Source organism: Theropithecus gelada, chromosome 6 (assembly GCF_003255815.1).
Source record: "Theropithecus gelada isolate Dixy chromosome 6, Tgel_1.0, whole genome shotgun sequence".
NCBI lineage: Eukaryota > Metazoa > Chordata > Mammalia > Primates > Cercopithecidae > Theropithecus > Theropithecus gelada.
Window position 1 is genome coordinate 47,608,933 of NC_037673.1, and position 22,952 is coordinate 47,631,884.

General features: G+C 35.0%; 1 protein-coding gene across 3 annotated transcripts in view; it reads left to right on the forward strand.

Annotated features, from left to right (window-relative positions):
- Window positions 1–22,952, forward strand: part of PARP8 (poly(ADP-ribose) polymerase family member 8) — a 187,170-nt gene that overhangs the window by 145,842 nt on the left and 18,376 nt on the right. For 2 of the 3 annotated variants that reach the window (XM_025387602.1, XM_025387604.1), the window contains 6 exons: window positions 10,142–10,234; window positions 15,951–16,076; window positions 17,078–17,143; window positions 19,674–19,741; window positions 21,530–21,578; window positions 22,719–22,831. In XM_025387602.1, the coding sequence (XP_025243387.1) occupies window positions 10,142–10,234; window positions 15,951–16,076; window positions 17,078–17,143; window positions 19,674–19,741; window positions 21,530–21,578; window positions 22,719–22,831 (515 nt within the window). The remainder of the gene's footprint in view (window positions 1–10,141; window positions 10,235–15,950; window positions 16,077–17,077; window positions 17,144–19,673; window positions 19,742–21,529; window positions 21,579–22,718; window positions 22,832–22,952) is intronic. The other variant, XM_025387603.1, reaches the window with a different exon arrangement.

Here is a 22,952-nt window from a genome sequence, read left to right on the forward strand (position 1 = left end):
CAATGGTTCAGAGTATTCTGATGTTAGTTCTGTTTAGAAATAGCTCTGAGAACAGTTTTTATATTTTGTTTTCACATTGATTGAAAATCAGATTTGCTTCAGCCTCAAAGAGTCTGTTTATGTAGAATTAAATAAGCGCTGGCAACGAGCTGCACTTTTTGTTTTCCCCAAAACAGAAAAAAAAGATTAAATGTCACAAGTTTAGTGGTTCTTACCAAGATTCAGCTGTTGATCCTTGGGTTGCTGCAAGTTTTTAAATTAATTTCCAGAATATCATAAGAGTTGACTCAGGCCATTTTTGCCAGTTTCTTTTAAAGATTTTATAGAGAGGTGCAAGTTTGGGTTCCTCACTCAGCCTTTTTTGCTGATATCATTCCTTATTTCAAAGCTTTTAACAAGCAAGTACATTGTACCATATCTGCATAGTCCAGCTTTTGAGTTAAGAAATAATGAAATGTAGATAAATATGAAAATAATGATTGAGCTAATAGCTATCATAGTTAACAGAGAAAAGGAGGTTATTGAGGGTTGTGGCCAGGCACTGTGGGTAGATATTTGGCATTTTTTTAAAAATTTGATCATCACACACCTCTTGTGGTTTAGGTACTTTTGCTTTCATGCTGCAAATAGGGAGACTAAGATTTATAGAGGTTAAGCAGTTTGTTCAACACCACCCAGAAAATATAGGTAGAAACTTGGCTTTGAACCTAATTCTATCTGACTTTAAAACTGCATCACAAACATTTAACTTAATATTTGATAAGTAGAAGGCACCATGCTAGATTCTGTTACACTTTTTAAAAGAAACCTGTCTTGCTGTTTAGAATATGTGTTTGAAAAGATAAAACACAAAACTTGGAAAGCAATAATTCTATTGGAACTTTTTTTGTATTTCAAGATTTATACTTTTAAAAAAACATCTCTTGTAGCCATTTAATAACACAATCATCTGTCAGATATTTTATTTTTTTGCTTAAGGGAAACAATCCATGTGCTATTTTTTTGCCAGTCAACTTTACTCTCAGAGATATAATGTTATTCTGAAACCAAAATCAATGAAATCATCATTTAATTATTAAATAACTGCAATTTTGCCATTTCCATTTGACACAGGGAAATGTGTCCTTTTGATGAGAATAGGGAGAATTCTCTGGTCATCTCAACCTGCCCCACTTAGATGGCTATGTTTTCACGTTGTCAGTGCTCACCTGTTGATATTGATCTATTGCTTGCTCTATAGCATTGCCATTTCTACCACAAAAGGTAATAGTAATGTTATCAAAAGTAAATGCTTTTTGCATGTTTTTTATGTAATCCGAATGTTTAAAGTTATTTATGTGGATTTTCAAGTATAATCCTCTTAATAACTCTCTGGGTATATATTATTACTATCCCCACTTTATGGTGAGGAAAATAGTAATTTATTCAGTGTTAGTGTGCTAGTAAGTAATAGAAATAGGATTCTAATACTGATAGAATGGCACCAGGCAGGGGTTCTTACTCTTGACTTATGGACTTGAATTGACCACATTTATGTTCTGGAAATGTACCACACACGTTGTTGGGAGTTCACTGTTTGTGGTTTAATTGTGGGCAATTCATTTCTATAGTAAGTAGTGGAAATATTATAGTTACTATTAGTATTCTTGGTGTCTCACTCGAAATTTTGACTTTAATCTATATCTGCAACAATGAATATTGCTGTATTTTTCTACAAATGGCCATGCTTTTATATAAGCAAGAGAGAAAACATTTTCTAAATAAATATGGATGATTATCAGATGGTTTATTGTTGCCGTCATGCAGACTGATACCTAAGAATATCAGAAAACTTTCTTAAATAGTAAGATAAGTGACATAGGAAATCAGATCAGGAAATGAAAATTAAAGAAACTTTTCACGTTGAAAGGAAGAGAGGTAGACACAGGAAGAACTACCTCTTGATTCTGTGAAACAGATATTTTACCAAAGTTGGTCCCACTCATTTTTTTCTATATCTTACTTGTTTTTACATTGCAATGTTTTGCTGTAAATTCGAGAGTAATATATAAGAAGTAATATATAATTTCTTATGAGATATTAACCAATTAACTGAATCACTGATCATTATTGAGCCCATCTGACGTATTACAGTCTGTAGTAAGTCTCAGAGACATAAAGAATGTAAGTTATAACCCATTGGTGATTAAACAGGTTAGATAAAACTCAGGTTTCTATAGAATTCTATGCCCATTCTATTTTATTACATTTACATTTGTTAGATCTTGCTTTCCAAACTTAGACTCTCCCATGTTTGTTTTTTTTTTTTTTTCGTTTCTTTAAGCCTGATTGTTTTTTAGATGATATAAATCCTCTTTAACCTTTATTCTCCAAAAGTCCTAAAATTTTAGTCACTGCTTTTGCACTATCTGTCACTCCACTCAGAGGTCTAGGTTAGCATGTCACACTCTCTGCAATACAGGGAACTAAACTACATACTTAGAAACTCCCTGCTGCTCCTTCTTCACTTTTGTTTACAAAAATTATAAATGTCACTCCCAGATTTGAGTCCTGACACATAACATTTTGCATCTGCATAACGCTTACATTAACATCACAAGAATTGTTCAGGAAGTCCTCGATTTTCAATTTAAAAGTTTCATTTATACTGTCATCACAAAACCAAACCAAAACCAAATGCATGGTTCTCTCCATTGTGGAATCAACTAGAGTGTTAATGCAGCAAATTGTTTTAGAGATGCTTTTTAAATGTAGTTTGTGTCTTCAGTTGTTTTTGAAAAACAATAAAACAAGGACTTATTGCCAGAAATGCCAGTTTTATCAGCCTCTAAATTCCTATTGCCCTTTTCTATTATACTTACGTTAATCACCTCAATCGTGGATTGGTACAATGGTGTACTCTGCTGAACTGCTGAACTCTGCTGGAGAAAACCGTGTAGCTGTGTGAATAACAGTTCTTGCAAAGCTGGGCTTCTGTCTTTGATACTTGGCAATCATTCTGTGTGTCCTTGGTTAATAGACTTTCTCATTTCCCACATCAACATGTGATATGAGAGTTATGATCTCATTCTCTTCTCCTATCATGTGAAATGCCCTGGATTACTTGCTCTGAGTGGTTTGATGAGGCATGAGATTCTAGTCTGCTGATTCCCAAATATGTTTGCATATGTCTGTCACCCACTTAAAGTAATGCCCATTCTTACTGAAGCAAAGCCAACTGAGAAACCTGAGAATCTATATTTTTTGTGTATCCAACATTAGACAGATGTTTGTAACTAAGGTTCTTATTTTGCAAGTGAAATTAACAACACCCAGTTATAATTTGGTCCAGTTTTAGGTGTTAACCAAAAAATGACTGAGGCGGGAGGAAGAGGACGGGTAGGTAATGAGGCAAATGGTTACATTCTTATGAGGCTCTGATTAGCCTCAGTAAATCTACATTTTACATGTGAAAAGAGGGAGTAGAGGAAAAAGTTATGTATTAATCACAGGGTAGGCACAAGGATGTCTCTGTTCTTGGTCATTGTTCTCGCCCTGTGAAGATAATCTAATAATTGACATTGTCAGAATGAGATTCAGCAGAACTTGGTTTTAGGGCTAGTTTATAGTGGGTATGTCTCCTGAAAGATTTGGGGGCTTCAAGGAATTTCCTTGTGAGGGAGGCCATCTGGGGAGATGTGTGACCTTGTATTGTCGTGGAAACCTGTCTCATGGGTGAGGCTATGACACGGAGCTGTGAAATAACAGCTATCAGTTTGGGAACAAAAGGAAAGCAGTATGGCCTGACTCAGTTCCCAAGCTTAACTTTCCCTTTGGCATAGTGAGTTTGGGGGTCTCAAGATTTGATTCAGTTTTCTTTCACAAAGACATTCCCATGAAAATTCATGAGAAACTGAGCATGAGGATAGCTATACCTAGGTATATCCCATTTTACCTTCTAAGAGTAAAACAGATAGGTCTGCTTGTATTTAGACCTGATTTTAATATTTGAAGAATGGATGAAAAAGCATAACCTATTAAAACCCTCCCCAAACCTTCAACATGGAAGTTCAGATATCAACTTCTGAAATACTAACTAAAATAATAATTATGCCAAAAAACCTTTAGTTCAAAAACATTGTTTAAAAAAATCCAAACTAAATAGAAATTAGTTTTAATACTCAAACAACATCTTTAGTTGTATGAGACAAATAGAGACTACTGCATGTTTAGGCCTAATTAGACCTGATGCTGTCTTACTGTGGATCTGCCTTAATTGCTGTGGGATTCTCTCTGTCTTCATGGACCGCACACCTTCCCTCACCCTGAATGTGTGTCTTGACCACAAACAGAACCCAAAGCATTGACTATAAAACTGTAAATACAGAGAGTTAAAGGCTTCTAAGTTTGTAATTCTAGAAGATATTCATATAATTATTCTTGCATTTGTCAATACCAGTTTTTAAATAGGAATTTATATTTACTCTGCTTATTTCATTTTTAGTAAGAAAAATTGCAGCAATAGTTTTAAACTGTGGGTATACAAATAAAAATGCTACTTCATAATATGCTTCAAAGAAAACTATTTTTTATTAAATACTTATCTTTGTATACACATTGAGTTAAGGCAGTAGAGCTAGCTTCTCCAGGTTCCCTTATATTGTTAATATTTAAACAGCTTTCCATACCTCAAGGATATTTTTTAAACCTTATCTCACTTGGTATTTTTATCAATTTGAGAGCTGGATACTATTTTTACTCCCATTTTATAGATAGTAAAACTGAATTGTGCACATGCGCTCCCACAGGAACAAGCTCCACTTTTAGCTGTTTTGTATACTGGACTTATGTGAAATATTTTGTTTAAACAAAAAGACCATGGCAAAAATATTTGAAAACCTACACCATGCTTTTCTCACATAAATACATAGCTAGATTCTTTAGAGTTGTATTATTTCTATTACCAGTAGAGGGTAATTTAAATTCATGGAAAACATAAATTTCTTAAAATACAATTAGGTTCTAAAATATTCTTCCGAGCTTAAAACATTTTTTGAAACATGTTTTTATTGCTCACATTTAAATTGCTTTGATTCAAATAAAGTTAAAAATGTATTCATTTTAGTTGAAAACTTCTAAAATATGTCTTATTTCAGGGACATATATAAATACGTTCCTCATGCTTTTAAATAGTGCCTAATGAATATTCTATAGCAAATATGTATGTGTTGATAATAGAGGGACTTGCTATGGTTTTGCAGTCTAAATTAGAGCGGTTAATTGCTTCCAGGCAATATAATATAATATTAAGAATAGGTAGTATTTTACAAATTGGAACTAATAGTTTCTTTGTAAACTGAGAATGAATTAATAAGTAATATAACACCTGGTTTTATTTAGGCATACATACTTTGTATTAAATTATGTACAATAAAACATGGCAATACACTTAACTGGTAATAGTTCTAATGACTGTGCTGTTTTGAATTGATGCTAACATTTTCCGTGTAAATAACATAGTCATAGTAGAATTTGTCAGGGTGGAGGATAGGGTGAGAATAGGATAAGGCTAGCCCACAATATAACTACTTGTGTGTCTTTAAGCGAGTAATTCAGTTTCTCTTCCTTGAATAAGATGTTCCTTCTGTGAGCGAAAGAGACATCTAGTCACTTAATATAATTTGATAACTTTCTTTTAGTGCAGCAGCTGGTGTTAACACTTTGAACTTCTCAGAAATAACGTGTGGATAAACAAGGAAAAGGGAGGATTACTACTCTACAAAAATAAATATACAGACACCTCAAAATAAAGTCATTTGCATCTTACATCTTAAATACTACTTGAACCTTCTAGTAAAAATGAGCAAGAGATACAGAATTGTTATTTTAAAAATTTACTAGCATTTACTTAGTATGGTGTATGGTATATAAATTAATGACATCATGACCTTTGTAGTTGCTGTGTTAAAAAGGAAAGATAAAATTATTTTTATAAGAACATAGTCCTTCCTTTTACTTCTCATTTTTTTAGTATGATGGCAAAGTGTTTTGGTTTTTGTTTCCAAAAAGCAGATTTTCTAGGGTGCCTGATTTCTGTCTGATTTCCTTCTTCAAACTATTGGAGTAGCAGAATATACCTAGAAATCTGCCTTACTCACTTGAGTATGGGAAGAGGGTTATTTTTAAACCAAGAACATGCAGGAAGGAAAAGTGTTTCCACAAATTAATCAAATCATAGCTTCATCCTGAGGAGTGCAGGCGTATTATTTAAAATAATGAGTCAGTTGACAAGTCAATAAAGTTGATTTAGAACTTTCTTTTTTTTTTCTTTTTTTTTTAATTATACTTTAAGTTCTAGTGTACATGTGCACAACGTGCAGGTTTGTTACATATGTATACATGTGCCAGGTTGGTGTGCTGCACCCAACAACTAGTCAGCACCCATCAACATGTCATTTATATCAGTTATAACTCCCAATGCCATCCCTCCCCCCTCCCCATAATAGGCCCCGGTGTGTGATGTTGCCCTTCCCATGTCCAAGTGATCTCATTGTTCAATTCCTACCTAAGAGTGAGAACATGCGGTGTTTGGTTTTCTGTTCTTGCGAGAGTTTGCTGAGAATGATGGTTTCCAGCTGCACCCATGTCTCTACAAAGGAAAAGAACTCATCCTTTTTTATGGCTGCATAGTATTCCATGGTGTATATGTGCCACACTTTCTTAATCCAGTCTGTAACTGATGGACATTTGGGTTGATTCCAAGTATTTGCTATTGTGAATAGTGCTGCAATAAACATACGTGTGCATATGTCTTTATAGCAGCATGATTTATAATCCTTTGGGTATATACCCAGTAATGCGATGGCTGGGACATATGGTATTTCTAGTTCTAGATCCTTGAGGAATCACCATACTGTTTTCCACAATGGTTGAACTAATTTACAATCCCACCAACAGTGTAAAAGTGTTCCTATTTCTCCACATCCTCTCCAGCACCTGTTGTTTCCTGACTTTTTAATGATTGCCATTCTAACTGGTGTGAGATGGTATCTCATTGTGGTTTTGATTTGCATTTCTGTGATGGCCAGCGATGATGAGCATTTTTTCATGTGTCTGTTGGTTGTATGAATGTCTTCTTTTGAGAAATGTCTGTTCATATCCTTTGCCCACTTTTTGATGGGGTTGTTTGTTTTTTTCTTGTAAATTTGTTTGAGTTCTTTGTAGGTTCTGGATATTAGCCCTTTGTCAGATGAGTAGATTGCAGAAATTTCCTCCCATTCTGTAGGTTGCCTGTTCACTCTGATGGTAGTTTCTTTTGCTGTGCAGAAGCTCTTTAATTTAATTAGATCCCATTTGTCAATTTTGGCTTTTGTTGCCGTTGCTTTTGGTGGTTTAGACATGAAGTCCTTACCCATGCCTATGTTCTGAATGGTATTACCTAGGTTTTCTTCTAGGGTTTTTATGGTATTAAGTCTAATATTTAAGTCTCTAATCTGACTTGAATTAATTTTCGCACAAGGAGTAAGAAAAGGATCCAGTTTCAGCTTACTGCTTATAGCTAGCCAGTTTTCCTAGCACCATTTATTAAATAGGGAATCTTTCCCCATTTCTTGTTTTTGTCAGGTTTGTCAAAGATCAGATGGCTGTAGATGTGTGGTATTATTTCTGAGGACTCTGTTCTGTTCCATTGGTCTATATCTCTGTTTTGGTACCAGTACCATGCTGTTTTGGTTACTGTAGCCTTGTAATATAGTTTGAAGTCAGGTAGCATGATGCCTCCAGCTTTGTTCTTTTGACTTAGGATTGATTGACTTGGCAATGTGGGCTCTTTTTTGGTTCCACATGAACTTTAAAACAGTTTTTTTCCAATTCTGTGAAGAAAGTCATTGGTAGCTTGATGGGGATGGCATTGAATCTATAAATTACCTTGGTCAGAATGGTCATTTTCATGATATTGATTCTTCCTATCCATGAGCATGGTATGTTCTTCCATTTGTTTGTGTCCTCTTTTAGTTCACTGAGCAGTGATTTGTAGTTCTCCTTGAAGAGGTCCTTTACATCCCTTTTAAGTTGGATTCCTAGGTATTTTATTCTATTTGAAGCTATTGTGAATGGAAGTTCATTCATGATTTGGCTCTCTGTCTGTTACTGGTGTATAAGAATGCTTGCGATTTTTGCACGTTGATTTTGTATCCTGAGACTTTGCTGAAGTTGCTTATCAGCTTAAGGAGATTTTGGGCTGAGATGATGGGGTTTTCTAAATATACAATCACGTCATCTGCAAACAGGGACAATTTAAGTTCCCCTTTTCCTAATTGAATACCCTTTATTTCTTTCTCTTGCCTGATTGCCCTGTCCAGAACTTCCAACACTATGTTGAATAGGAGTGGTGAGAGAGGGCATCCCTGTCTTGTGCCAGTTTTCAAAGGAAATGCTTCCAATTTTTGCCCATTCAGTGTGATACTTGCTGTGGGTTTGTCATAAATAGCTCTTATTATTTTGAGATATGCAATTTGGCACTGAAAAAGTAATATCTATTGTTATATTACCTGGAATGTGTATATATATGTACATGCACACACGTGCACACACACACAAATATACATATTTAGATCACAAAGTAAGCCTAGTTCAAGGTTCAGATAAAAACTAGTCATAACTCATGTCAGTAAATAAGCCTTTGGGATTGATGGATTTTAATCATATAAAAGTGATGGTTATTCTACGAGAGTGTTACTAAAAACAAAGTGCCCTTTTGTGTCACTGTTTACTTCCTCAGTAGCTGATATAAAAATAAATTCCCAGGGCCTTTTATGATATCTAAGGTTTATCTTCTCCTTGGATTCTTGTTTGTGTACTGTTTCATTGTATTCAAGCACCAGAATAGCGTTTGACACTATCGTAAATATGCAGTAAGTGGTTGCCTTATTTCAGGTCATACCATGCTCTAAGCCCCAGAAAATGAACAAAAGAAGCAATATAATATCCATGGGGAAATTGAGGGTAAAGCATATACACATATAGATACACAAAAAAATTGGAGAAGGTTAAAAATAAACACTCAAAGGAAAAGTTGTTGAAATTGAACATTTTGCTCTATGTATATCTAAATATATATTGCAGAGTGTATAGCTTGAGTCTGGATGAAGAACTTTCTCTACTTCCTCTCATGGTTCTGAAGTTTCTGAAAATGGAATCAAATGCACTTTTAAGTCTGACAAAGGAAATATATAGATTCATTTTTTTCCCTAAAATCCTTTTTGGAGCAAAGTCAACCAGAAAGCTTTGTAATTGGTCAAGCTTTCTATCTATAAAGCCACGCATATGGGCCCATTCTGAACATAAAGGATGTTCAGAATGGGGCCATATGTCCCCACTGGTTAAGCAAGAGACCAAGTTGGCCTCTGAAAGAAGTGAGCGTAGGAGCAGTGGCACTAACAAATGCCTTTTGTCTGCTATGCAGAGGCACCGTGGATTGCATGGTGTTAGGCTTCATCAGCTACCTAATGCAATGTAACTTGGGAGATAAGATAAATCAGAGGATGACACTATATTAGATTTGAAAGATGAGAGCTCTTCCAAAGTAATTGCAGAGTGTATATTTCAGTGCTGTTGACTTCACGAGGTTACTGAAGTCAAAAGTGTTTGCAACAAAACGAGTCTTTCAAGAGCTGGGTAGCAAGTAAACAGAATCATGCTTTTTTTTTGTTTTGTTTTTTACAAACAAAATTTCATAGGACAAAGTGGAATTCTCTTTCATATGTTTGTTTTATATAGCTTTCATATTTAAACTCATTTATTGTTATATCACCAGCTTAGGTATTTACATTTTATGCATCTCATGTGCAAATGTACATGAAAGCACAAGAGATAAATTTTCCTATTTAAGGAATTTTTTACTGCTAAATTGTTCTGAGTGTGTCTAAAACTAACTGAAAAGGATCTTTTTAATAATATTTTTGACTCTATATTAGTAAATGACTCTGCTAATTGTTACCTAAATGTAAGAATTTATTTCTTGTTAAAGTGGTATGATTTCCTTTTTAAAAAAACACTAAAACTGCATTTTCTATTTATTATGTGAAATGTCACGAATTTAATTTTGAAATTGAGAGTTGGGAAAAAGTTCTGTGATTAATATTGATTCCCTTTTCTTTTGTAGCCTACTGTGTGTGAACGGGAGCTGTGTGTGTTTGCTTTTCAAACCCTAGGAGTAATGAATGAAGCTGCTGATGAAATAGCAACTGGAGCTCAGGTAGCAACACAGGATACTAATTATTTCTTATTTTGCTTTGAAAAATGTGTTCCAGTCCACTAGTTATCTTCATTCTGCTATTCTTTGGGGAAAATATTTGATAACTTCTTGTTAAGTGGCAAATTGGCATTTGATATTTTTTATATGTAAACTAAGTGTTCTCTCTTCATCTAATGTGTGGTCATTTCACGATTGCCAAGGAGAGAAATTAAATCAACTTTCTATTGTATGAAAAATAATTGTAATTTCTTCTTACACGGTGAAGTGGAAATATTGAAACCCTCGTGCATGCTTTATGTAAAATTTATTTGTAAAGATATACTGCCATAAAATGGAAGCCAATTTATTTTTAAACCTTAAGTGAAAAGATAATAGGCAGAATATGTAATAAAAAGAGAACATTCAGTTTTACATTAGCAGTGTTTAGGAGACAGGAAGAAAAGCAATTCCATCAAAATTTCAAGTTTTTTTTTTCCCCACTTAAAGAACCTGATTAAACTACTAATTCATCTATAAGAAAAAAATCAAAGAAAACTCTAAAAAATGAATGAGCATTAATTAAGAGAGGCTAGACCAACCACATACAGAGACATATGCAGTGCTATAACGTTTTAACAAAATATAGTATTGGCAAAGAATAGTGTGACAGATCAATGGCAGATTATCCCCCAAATGGATCAAATTATGAATAAATTTAATGTAAAAGTAGGTTTCACCTCCTCACTTACTAAAGAGTTATTTAGTAAGTGACAAATGGCCTGTACCAGGGGAAGATTGGTTTAGCGCTTTACCTTACACTGTGTGCAAAAACAAATTTCAGATAGCTTAACAAATACCTAGTTTTAAAAAATTGTTTACTAATACAAACTATAGGACAGTAAAATTGAACATGCACAGCCTGAGGCAGTGTATCAGGCTTATGAAGGCACAGCAGTTAAATAATACAGATGGTAGCCTAGAGCGTAGGAATGTAAGCACCCCTTAGCCTAGTCATTTTACTGATTAACTAAAACTATGATGCATCCACCTGATGAAATATTTAGGGCAGTATTTTTCATATAATTGAATTATAAATGAAACAATATAAACAGTAGAATATTAGTCTTATATAATATGAAAAAAATGACTCCATGATTAAAATAAATTTCTGAACTGTAGCTTTGTATTTCTCCCACACCCAACATGCACACATTTGCATATTAAAGGTTCTGAGCATCCCTAAAACTAAGAAAATAGCTAGCCTATACTTAGAGGGTTACTAAATTATATCTGACTATGGAGAGCCTTTTTCATTTCCATCCTTCTTTTTCAAATATGAAAGTTTTTCTTGCCCCTTGGAAATAATATTGCTAAAAGGAAGAAAAAAGGCACTTTATTATATATGGTATTTATAGCTATGTAAAAATAATTTAAACCTTACAAGGGGTATGTTGTATGAATATGCTCACACGTATATTTATATAGATTTATGTATGTGCATATATGTTAAAAATTCTTCAATAGTATACTTAAAATTTACACATTTTACTATATGCAAGTTTCCCTTTAAAAAAGAAATTAAAGGCTAGAAATAGTAAATTATAAATTAGAAGGAAAAGTAACATGCTAACCGTATGGTATGCTGATAGAATAATAGTTGACCTCTTAAAATCATTGTTACATCTTAAAATTAATGGTTTTGAATAGAAATGAATTTCAAATTATATAATGATTGATATAAAGCACAAGTATTTGATCAGCTCAATTTAGTGATGTAATTCTAAAAATCAATATCCAAAGATCAGAAAGTTTAGTAATTCTACTTCAAAGACAGCATTTTTTTCATACTTTATTTCTTAAAACAGGTGCCCCAGTATTCTGGTCTTAATCCTTAGGATTACAGGGAAATCACTTCTTTTTCTAAACAAAAAGAAACCACCTCAGAGTCTCATTGCCTCAGTTTACCCCTGCATTTTAAGTGGTGCTCTGGAGGCTGCAAAGACATTCCTCGGGATCACTGCAGGGGACTCACCTGGAACAACAGTGTCCTGCGGTCCAAGCAGCTACCATTCCAGCACCCCAAATACTACTTCAACAGAATAGTTCCATTTTATTTGTTTAGATATTGGACTCTCATCTAAGAGAGTTTTTTTTTTTTAATTACTATTGCAATATTGGACGATGATTGGTTTATAATTCTGAATCTGCTTCCTTTTTTAGACTACATTGTATACCCGTAGGCTATTCCTGTAGGTGCCTTTCTTAGTCACATGGACTTCCAGTTAGTAAAAGACTAATGGCTAAAGACTAATGACTGAATTTTTCTCATTTGCAAGAGCTTGGAGGCCTTTCTTTTATGCCTGAAAGGGGTGTGGGGAGGGTTGCTCTGCCAGTTGAATTGTGGGTAATGTAATGTCCTTTGGAGGCACCTGATTCTGTAAATTCACAGACCTTTTTATCCTCACTTACCAAATGTCCTAATTTTTCTTGCCGAAACTTAATATTTCTTTGCATTTCCATCCCAAGTATCTAAGTCAGCCTCCAAATTGCTTCTTCAGTTATATTATTCAGTCAAAGAAGGCAAATAGATGTGTGTAACTTGTTGCCTATGGCATGCATCATATATACTAAGATACTATTTAGAATCTTTAATTTTAAATGTTGGGAATGGGGAAATATATCATTTAGACCAAAATTAAAAAAAAAAGAGAGAAGTCATAGTTGTGTACTCACTTTTATTTTTTATTTTATTTTGTTTGTTTTCTTTGTTTGTTTGTTTCTTTCTTTTTTTCCTGAGAGCGCCTCTTTCTGTCACCCAGGCCGGACTGCATTGGCACAATCTCGGCTCATTGTAACCTCTGCCTCCTGGGTTCAAGCGATTCTCCTGCCTCAGCCTCTCTAGTATCTGGGATAACAGGTGCACGCCACTGCACCCAGCAAATTTTTGTATTTTTTTGTGGAGACAGGATTTGGCCATCTTGGCCATGCTGGTCTCGAACTCCTAACCTCAATGAATCCTCCCACCTCAGCCCCCTGAAGTGCTTGGATTACAGGCATGAGCCACCATGCCCAGCCTCTCTTACATTTTTATTTATTTATTTTTTTGATACAATGTCTCACTGTGTTGTCCAGGCTGGTCTTGAACTCCTAGGCTCAAGTGATCCTCCCACCTCCACCTCACAAATTACTGGGATTACAGGCATGAGCCACCACGCCCAGCCTTTTATTTTTTAAAGTGGTTGTTTTAGTCCATGAGATATTTAGAAAAATTAAGATATGCAAAGGAATATAAATCCAAATTGTATTATAAATGCTTTTCTTCTTAAAAAGTCTAATGCTAGTTTCTGTAACAGATAAACCATAAAATCACAGCAGCTTAACATGGTAGCATTTTGTCATTCGCACACTCCAATTAGAATGTTTGATGGACCACTTTCTGTGTAGTGACTGGGCGAACTGGACCCCTTCCGTCATGTAGTTTTTACTCTATGCCATATAGTAGAGAAAGTGAGGAAGGCATACCTTTCTTTGCATCAGGTCAGCCCCTTTCCACTGATGATCTGGTGAAAGCCAGTCATAAGACCTTATTCAGACGAAAAGGTGGAAATATCCCTTGCTGAGAAGCTGCTTCCAGGCATTAGCGCTGTGTCCTGGAAGTAAGCATGGAGTTGGCAACTTTGGTGCATCCCATGTAATTGAGTCACAGTAGTTACACTCTTTTTTGAAATTAGGCTAGGACATATATTAACAGAAATATTCTACCAATTAAATTTACTACCCATTATTACATTATAATTTACTTAAATATACTAGTAAAAATATTGGTCAAAAATGCATGGACTTTTATAAAGCTTCAATTGCTTTATTAGCAGGACATAATTTTTAAAGGGTTTTAGTGAGAGCGTATCCATCTGTGTCATTCCCCTCCTCCCTATAGGGTGTCAGAAAAGGCTATTTTATCTTTTGTTTTGTTTTGTTTTGTTTGTTTCCTGAGATAGAGTTTTGCTCTTGTCACCCAGGCTGAAGTGCAGTGGTGTGATCTTGGCTCACTGCGACCTCCACCTCCCGGGTTCAAGCAGTTCTCCTGCCTCAGCTTCTTGAGTAGCTGGCACTACAGGCACCTGCCACCATGCCCAGCTAATTTTTGTATTTTTAGTAGAGATGGGGTTTCACCACTTTGGCCAGGTTGGTTTCAAACTCCTGACCTCAGGTGATCCTCCTGCCTTGGCCTTCCAAAGTGCTGGGATTACAGGTGTGAGCCACGGCGCCCACAAGGCTATTTTATCTTACCGATTCTTCTTTGTCAGGAGTTCCTGTTTGGGTTTTCATTAGAGATCAGATAATGCTGAAAACAATCTGTATCAGGGTTAATGTGCATCTCTAGGGTAGGAGGAATGTGAGGTTGAGAGTGGAAGACAAAAAGGAGGGTTTTATTATGTCCTTATTGTGTTTATTGCTTGGAATATAACTTCTTGCATATATCTATCTATACGTATGCATGTATTTACATACACACACATAAATGAAATAGTGTGTCAGGAACATTAACCTTTTCCATTCTAATGTTTTCTGAGTGTGTCTTGTGGATATGCATGTCTGTGTACTCGGGACATGTTATGTCTGGTGCTTTGAGCGTTGCTAATTATTTTAGGTCACTGGAAATTCTGAATGCTATGATTGGGTGGGTGTGTTTTGTTAGTACCCACACAACATAGTGAGCCCTACTGTCATTAGGTCACAACGCTCCTCTCTTAAAAGCAGGAGAATCAAAAATTGGCCCCCTTTTACTGTGCATTTTTTAAATGCCTATCTAAAGATTTTCTAGAAATAGCTGTCCCTATATATGTATTTAAAACCTGTTGCTTCCTTACTAAGTCACTTGTGTTCACGTTGTAGATATGTCTGTTCAGATGAACTGTGACCATTTAGACAGTATCAGTTTTCTTTATTCAGTGGCCAGAATATATTGTTTTGGGGACTGGAAAGGAGAGCCATGCTATCAAACTCCTATATAATACTGCCTCTTAGTAGAGTGTGCAGAAGAATCATAGGATAACATAGGAATAAAGCTATTGTCTTTAGCCAATCAAAGGTCATTAGTGGGCTTTGATAGAGAATAGGAAGAGGCAAGATGTTGTCAAGCAATTAGCTATTCCTGGATCATGCCAAAGTCTTTTCCTGCACATGGGGCTTCCTTCACCTGGAACATCTACCCAGATGGTCGCATGTCTCCTTCCTGGACCCCATACAGGTCTGTTGAGATTCACCACCTTTCCTAGCCACTCTAAAACAGTGTCCCTTTATGCATTATTCTCTGTTGCCTACTTTTTTATATATAACATGTAACAGTATCAGAAATTCTACTGAAGCATCTACTTGTTTAACTAATATTTTATTGTGTATCTTCTCCCTTAGACTGTCAACTGCACCAGAGCAGGGACTTGTCTGTCTTGTGCCTTGTCTTACCATAGGGCGTAGAACAATGCTAGCATATAATGTGTGCCCTTGAAAAAGAGATACTAAGTTGTGAGTAATGAGAGGCAGCACACATTTGTTACTTTGAATTGATGGTCAAGTTTTGTCAAATATGGTCTCAAGTCTTGAATTACCCATTTGAGAGATTGGTAGCAGTCCTGGATCTTCCGCATTAACTTATGCTACCTTGAGAGGGAGAAACAATGGCAAAGCACTGGATAAAACCTGAAGGGTAGTAACTATCTTATGTGTATATTTCAAGGTGGTAGATCTACTAGTATCCATGTGTAGGTCTGCGTTGGAATCTCCTAGAAAAGTTGTGATTTTCGAGCCATATCCTTCTGTGGTAGATCCTAATGATCCTCAGATGTTGGCCTTCAATCCCAGGGTAAGTTGTTATCCTGGCACACCAATCACAGAGTTTTCTTTAACAATAACAACAACATTGAGATTGTAGTCTCATTAGGTTTCCTCTTTCTATCTAAGTCTCTATCTCATCAAGCATATCCATGAGTATTTTAATTTCATCATATATTTTTGGGGATTCTGACTTATATAACCTCATTTTGATTTTAAAGATCATGGGTAAAGGGAAAAGTTTTCCTTTCTTTTCTGCATTTTCACTTCAACCCTCCTTTCCCCTTTCCCTTCTTCCTCTCCAGCTGTCTGAAGGTTAGTGAAAGTTTAGTTCATATTGTTAATGGACCTGCCTTTCTTAAGGAAGCAATTTTATAAATGTTCCTAAAGATAAGGCAGAATCCTTTTGAAATTACAAAACTTTCAAATTGCATAAGAGCTAAAATTGCCTCAGTTTCTATTACTACTCAGCTTGAAATAATTTTATAGAAACAACTGTATACAATTTTCTTGGAAGAACTTTATTTCTTCATAAATGGCAACAGCACATATACTTAGATCTTGCTTGAAAATGAATTGTCAGCTACGTGACGGTATGCTATCATCTGCATACTCTCAGCCATACTCTTTTGTTAACAATATTCAAATCAAAATTAAAAAAAAGCAATTGTGAGATTTGAAGTGGGTTTTTATATTTTAGAAGGATTCTATGTTGACTTTATTCATTATGGCTTAGTGTTTTAGTGGTGAAAGCCTGAATCAGGAGCCCCATAACTTTTTTGTGTTTCTAGATTTTTCTCCCATGACTTACAGAAGGATTGGCATTGTTTTCTTTGTTCCTTTTCTCTAACTGAAGTCCTGGAGCCATCTTATAATAGTCTTCCCTTTTATGTACACAAAAGAGTCATTACCTTCAAATTGACCCTAAGGGAAAATTCACATATGGAAATAATATATTTCTCTAGTGAAAAATAGACTTGCAACAGCTTATAAGCAAATGCTGTTTTTTAACATTACTTTTTCATTAAACAGAAAAAGAACTATGATCGAGTAATGAAAGCACTGGATAGCATAACTTCTATCAGAGAAATGACACAAGTAAGTATGTCATCTGGTCTTGTACGGTATATTTTTAAAATGTTTGAGAGTTCTAGCTGTGTAGTGAAATGTAGACTTTTCTATTATACAGGGTATAACTAAAATCATTTAAAAATTTGTGTGGTATTAAGATGTTTTAATTAAATCACATCAGTGTTCTAGCATGTAACACTGTGACTTCAGGAAAGTAAGTGGATAATTATAAGATAATTGTACTCCTAATACTCTGCCCTCAAACTTGAGCAAGAGCTTGGGTACATGTAGGTAAGTTGGGATATTTTAAGGCAAAGGTTAAATCTGGTACCATCTTTCTGACTGTCAATTTTAATTGATGGTAGCAATTTCAAAACATCATTTGAGTATTAAAATAAAAACAGAAATGTTCTTTAAAATGGAAAATTTCCATAAATATTTTATATAATGCAAAATCCCAAAACCACTTTGGAAGATACCAGGCTCCCTGAGAGTATGTGTTTATGTTTTTGGTCATTAAGGGAGGCCAAATAGTTTGGTGGAAATAGTTTGATGAGCAAGGATCAGGGTTTGTTAGGAAAATCTAACACATCCCTGGGCTATAGTCTAGCACTTGGAAAAGCACACACTGTTGAATTATTGAGACCTTTCCACTGTCAAAGACTTGGAGAGAGGTTTAAAACTCATCATTGCAAGTAGAAATTAATAATCCGAGATTGAGAACACACATTATGTGTGCAGCTTGCATGTAGTGGTTTCAAGGATTGCACTGCCCTTGAGACTCTTGCAGGCCTGTAACGAGTATTACCCTGGGTCCTTTATTTTCTCTGGGGAGGGAATAGGGGAATCCTCCTGTCCCAGGGCCCACTAAGCTGCTATGCTGCTTTCTCCCCAGCCCCCACCAACCCTCAGAGTTATCTCTATTCCTCTGTAGGAAGAGAGCACTCAAAAAGTACATTTTTCCATTTCCATTTTGTTTCTTGATTCTTTTGATCATCATTTATTCATGTAGTCAAATGTTCATTCATTCACTCAGTAAATAGTGTGTGTCTGGCAAATAGTAAACAAGAGATCCTTTAATTCACAAATGCTATTATTTGCTTAAAAAATCACCATCCTTTCGGGTTGTTTTTCTATGCCAGTACCTTTCTGTATTATCTGAATTCTTTCTCAGACAAACACTCCTTATCTGTGTAGGTAAAAAAAAACAATAAAATGTATTTCCACCTAGGAGAAAAAAAGAACATATTGGAATATCTTACACTAAGTCATATAAACATTTTTAGTCATGAAAAAGACTTTGGTATAAGGTATTTATACTATACCCTAGACCCTGATTATTCTTGGATTTAAAAATAGCTACAAACTCTGACTCTGGAATCAGCTCTCTGCCAAAAATTGCTTTCTTCATTCTGGGTCACGCGTAAGCTATTTTAATAGGAGCAACGTAGACAACTGAGCGTCAGCCTAGGAAGTTAGAGGCCAAAATTGTGTAACTGACTTGTCAATGAATGTGGCCTGTGACCTTGGGCAAGTTGCTTAATTGCTTGGTGCTTTGCTGTCAAGGTGGAATTAGTAATTCTGCGCCCTCTTCCAATGTGTACTTCATAGGGAAGCTGTCAGGCTTCATTGTGTCAAATTCTTTAAACCTTTCTGAATAAATACAACATTATACTGTGCTGTTTTCTAGAATGTACTGACCTGTACATAGCCCTAAATTGTCACAGAGAGATTGCTCTTTGTTCTGTGAAATGGTTGTCTGGGTAAATCCCATTAAATACTTTTGAGGGAAGGGTTCGTCTTAGGTAAATTGTGTCCAATTTTTAATGTAAAGATCTACACCTAAGTCTGGACTGTCAGATATGAGCATGAGTGGTAGCTCTCACAAGCTTTGCTTCATATTAGTTATCAGTTAAAAATGATCATTGTGAAAGGGAAACTTTACAGGACACTTGTAAAGGTGGCAAGAAAGATTTGTTCAGAGCACTGCAGTAGGGGAGAGAGACTGCAGCATAAACTGAGCTCAACTTCAACTAAGACAAAGGTGATCCAGGTTTTTAAAGGTAGAGGAGAGGAAGCAAAAGGCACTACAAGTAAGTGAAAAGGCAAGGAAAAGAACATGGGACTAGGGGAGTTATGTAAAAATGGAAAGTTACAGAAGGGGATCAGTGGAGAATTACCAAAAACGGTTTGCCAAAGTGGGCTGGTACAGTATACATTTTGTGGTTTGGCAGCCTCACGTTTTCTTGAGCAGACACTCAACAGGGGGCCGGAGACTGATCATCTTTAGGGGCATAGCCTAGTGTAAATGGAAGACAGGCTAAAATCTGGACAAGTCTTTTAACACAGTGTTTGGACAAGTCATTTTGGTGGCTTATAAGTTCATGGTTCCCATCATCTTGGGAGAAAAGACTAGGATAATTGTTGTTCCCATGTTAAATCCATAAAATTTTAAGTCTTACTAGATTAGGCATATTGTTTGGTCTGATTTTCCTTTTGTAAAAAGGGAAAAATGAATTTTTATGAAAAATCAAGAAGTATTATGACTTTTTTTCAGGCACCATATCTGGAAATCAAGAAGCAGATGGATAAACAGGACCCCCTTGCTCATCCCTTACTGCAATGGTATAAAATTTTAGTTTTCCTCATAATGAAAACAGCATCCCTTTCTACTGCTTGCTTTAAGAAAAAAAAAAATGCCTGCTTTACAAGCCCTGCAATGCTAGAGTTCTACAAGCTTATGAGACCTGGTGATTTTACAACCTAAGGGTCCATAATGACTCTCACTTTAATTAAAACTTATACATCACAAGGGGAAGAGAATGCTGTCACACACACTACCAGGGATAAATAGTGCATTTGACAGCAGTTTGCCTATAGTTTTCAAGATGTGATTAACTAGATTATCTGGCAAAAGCATTTTGGTTCATTTAATTTTCTAGTTCAGTGAGGACTAAGTGATCAAACTCAGTGTTTCAACCTTTATTATTGAAATCTTTCTAATCCAAAATAAATGTTTTATATTTTGCCCCCTTAACAAGGGCAGTATAAATACGGTTAACTCTTTGCTTGCTCACTGCAGAAGATGCACAGTTTCAGAGTGAGCCTGGTGAGGGATACAGTGTTATCCCAGCATGAATTTTAGAAGGAGGGCTAGACTATGAAGAGGAGAGGTGGTTTGAAAAGTCACCTTGCTGTGATGCCCATTTCAAATAATTTGCCCTCTTCTACTTCAAATAATTTCCTCTCTTGTTTCTCATTTGCAAAATGAAGACACTAGTTTCTACTCAGCATCCCTTAGAAGGGTTTTATATACATGTCTCTTTGAATTAACTTTGAAAACTCCAACTCCATGAGATTTACCATACAGTAATAAAAATGTAAGGCTTATAAGAGATTGATATGAATAAGCACTTATACCAGGCTGCGACCAGGAAGTTTTAAAAAATATGTAAAGGTGGGCAGATGCAAAATAATCTGGCTTCTTCAAGATTCTGATTACTTAACTTTCACTTCATTAAAATTGTGTAATACACATTTAATTTAGTCTAACAAGATTATAACAAAAATTAGGTATAGAAGCCTTCCTTCTTTGTATCTTTCATGATCTGTTACTAAATTCTGACAGATTTAAGTAAAATAACACTAAATTTCCATTGTAACCTTAAAATTTTTCTCATTATTATATTCAGATTGAAGGTAAAAATTGCAGATATCTGGTTGCCTTCTTTTTTTCCTTGCAGTCAGATGGTTAACTTCTAATTCTTGTGATCATTTCCTTCAGCTTGTTAGTCATTCTTCTTTCAATATGAAGAGAGTCTACCAAAACTTTGTGTACTTTTCCCTACTTATTTTGTGTGCTGAAAGTATGGAGCAATTTCCTTTCAGATACTTGAATTTAATTTTCTTCAACTGCAGTGTCTACATTTGTTGGATTTTTGTATATAAACCGTTGTATATATCAGCTCAAAGAGATCCTCAAATGTTTAAAGAAAAAAAATCTTCATAAGAATGTATCCTTAATTTAAGTAATTTAAGAGAGGAATAAAAGAAGCAGATCCATGACTCACTGCTCATATTTGTATTTGGATTATCATTATTTGAAAGTACATTCAGAAATGTTCAAAAGTTCATTTTGCTGATATTTGAGGTTATGCTTATTAAAAACTATGTCTTAAGTTTTAGAGAACGACTTTCTAGTGTGTTTTCTCAGATTAAAATGTTATCTTTTTTGTTACATAAGCTCTTTAAATTGTTTCAGGAAGCAAACCTAAATTATGCAACTAAATGAAATTATTTCCAAGTTTAGTTTATGGCACAGCAAAAATAAGTTTCAATCACTTGCCAACTAAGAAAAAGAACTTTCAATATATTTGGCATATATTTGTGACTAATGGATCATTTTAATTTCAGGGTTATATCAAGTAATAGATCACATATTGTGAAACTGCCAGTTAACAGGGTAAGTTGTTTTGTTTTTTTACATATACATACAGAAATGGGAGGAGTACTTGCCAGTTGGGAGAACCTACCTTGTGATTTTTAGCCAGCCTCTCCAGGAATTGAAGTAAACCAAACCCAGGTTAAATCTCATTCTTTAGTTTGAAATAGCCATTTGTTCACTAGCTCCAAATCTTTCCAGATAACAAATTCAGATTGAGGCTGTTGTCCTGACCTTTTAAGTAAATAAAAACATCAATATGAAATCATTTAGTCATTCCACAAGCAATTGAAAAAATATTATATGGAGATTGACCAGAAGGAAGTTAATGTGCTTTGTAATCATTGTCAGTTTCATGTTGGCACATTTCCACTTTTCTATAACTGAGAAGCTGTTGACCTCAGACAGCTTATTTATCAGCTAGTAAACTTAAAAAATAATAATTTGTAAAAAGCTAATAGACTGTGGATTTCAGTTCTGATCATCACCTAGGAGCTGTACCTAAAAAAATCTCATTTTTGCCACCTATGAATCTCTAAATGTGAGATTCCTGTGCCTTATATTCCTGTGTAACTATATTCCTAAGAGAAAGGGAAACACTTAGAAGATGTTATCAAGCTATGAATCCAAAAGATTCTGCTTTCGTTTATTTTCATGACCAAGCAGGAGACTATATTTGAATGTAGGCAAAAGTTCTCAATTTCATAAATATATGCAAATAAAGCATAATAATAATTTTTGCAGTTTTATAAACTTTTCTGCTTAGCAAACTCCAGAATATTTCCCCAGTTGAATACCTAGTATATACTTAGGGACTCAATAATAAAAGTGTGAAAAGAAATGTAATTAAGAAGGCAGATCTGCTTAAACATGAATGCGTACTGTATTCCAAAGCTAAATACAAATGACTTTGGATTGTCTGTTTCCTACTCCTTTCCCATTTGCCCAAAGAATTGTTCTTCATATTTGCAATTCCATGTGACTTACCACTTAAGTAGAGTTTTAAAAACATTATACAATTTAGCTTGCTAATGTGGTTAGTGTAAAATTGCTATAGTTTGAAAGTGGATAATTCTTAAGCCAATAAAATTTGAAATTGTCATCAGCCTGAATATATGTTAAGTTTTACATGTTTTTGTTTTTCTTTATTTTAAATGGCAGCAATTGAAGTTTATGCATACTCCACATCAGTTCCTCCTTCTCAGCAGTCCACCAGCCAAAGAATCCAATTTTAGAGCTGCTAAAAAACTCTTTGGAAGCACCTTTGCATTTCAGTGAGTAAGGGTTAATGTTATGGGGGTGTGCTCCACCCAGTTTTCCAGAAATGTATGGTGAAGATATCACTGTCTTTCAGTAAATGGTCATTCAGCAGATGGTCATTCAATAGATAGTCAT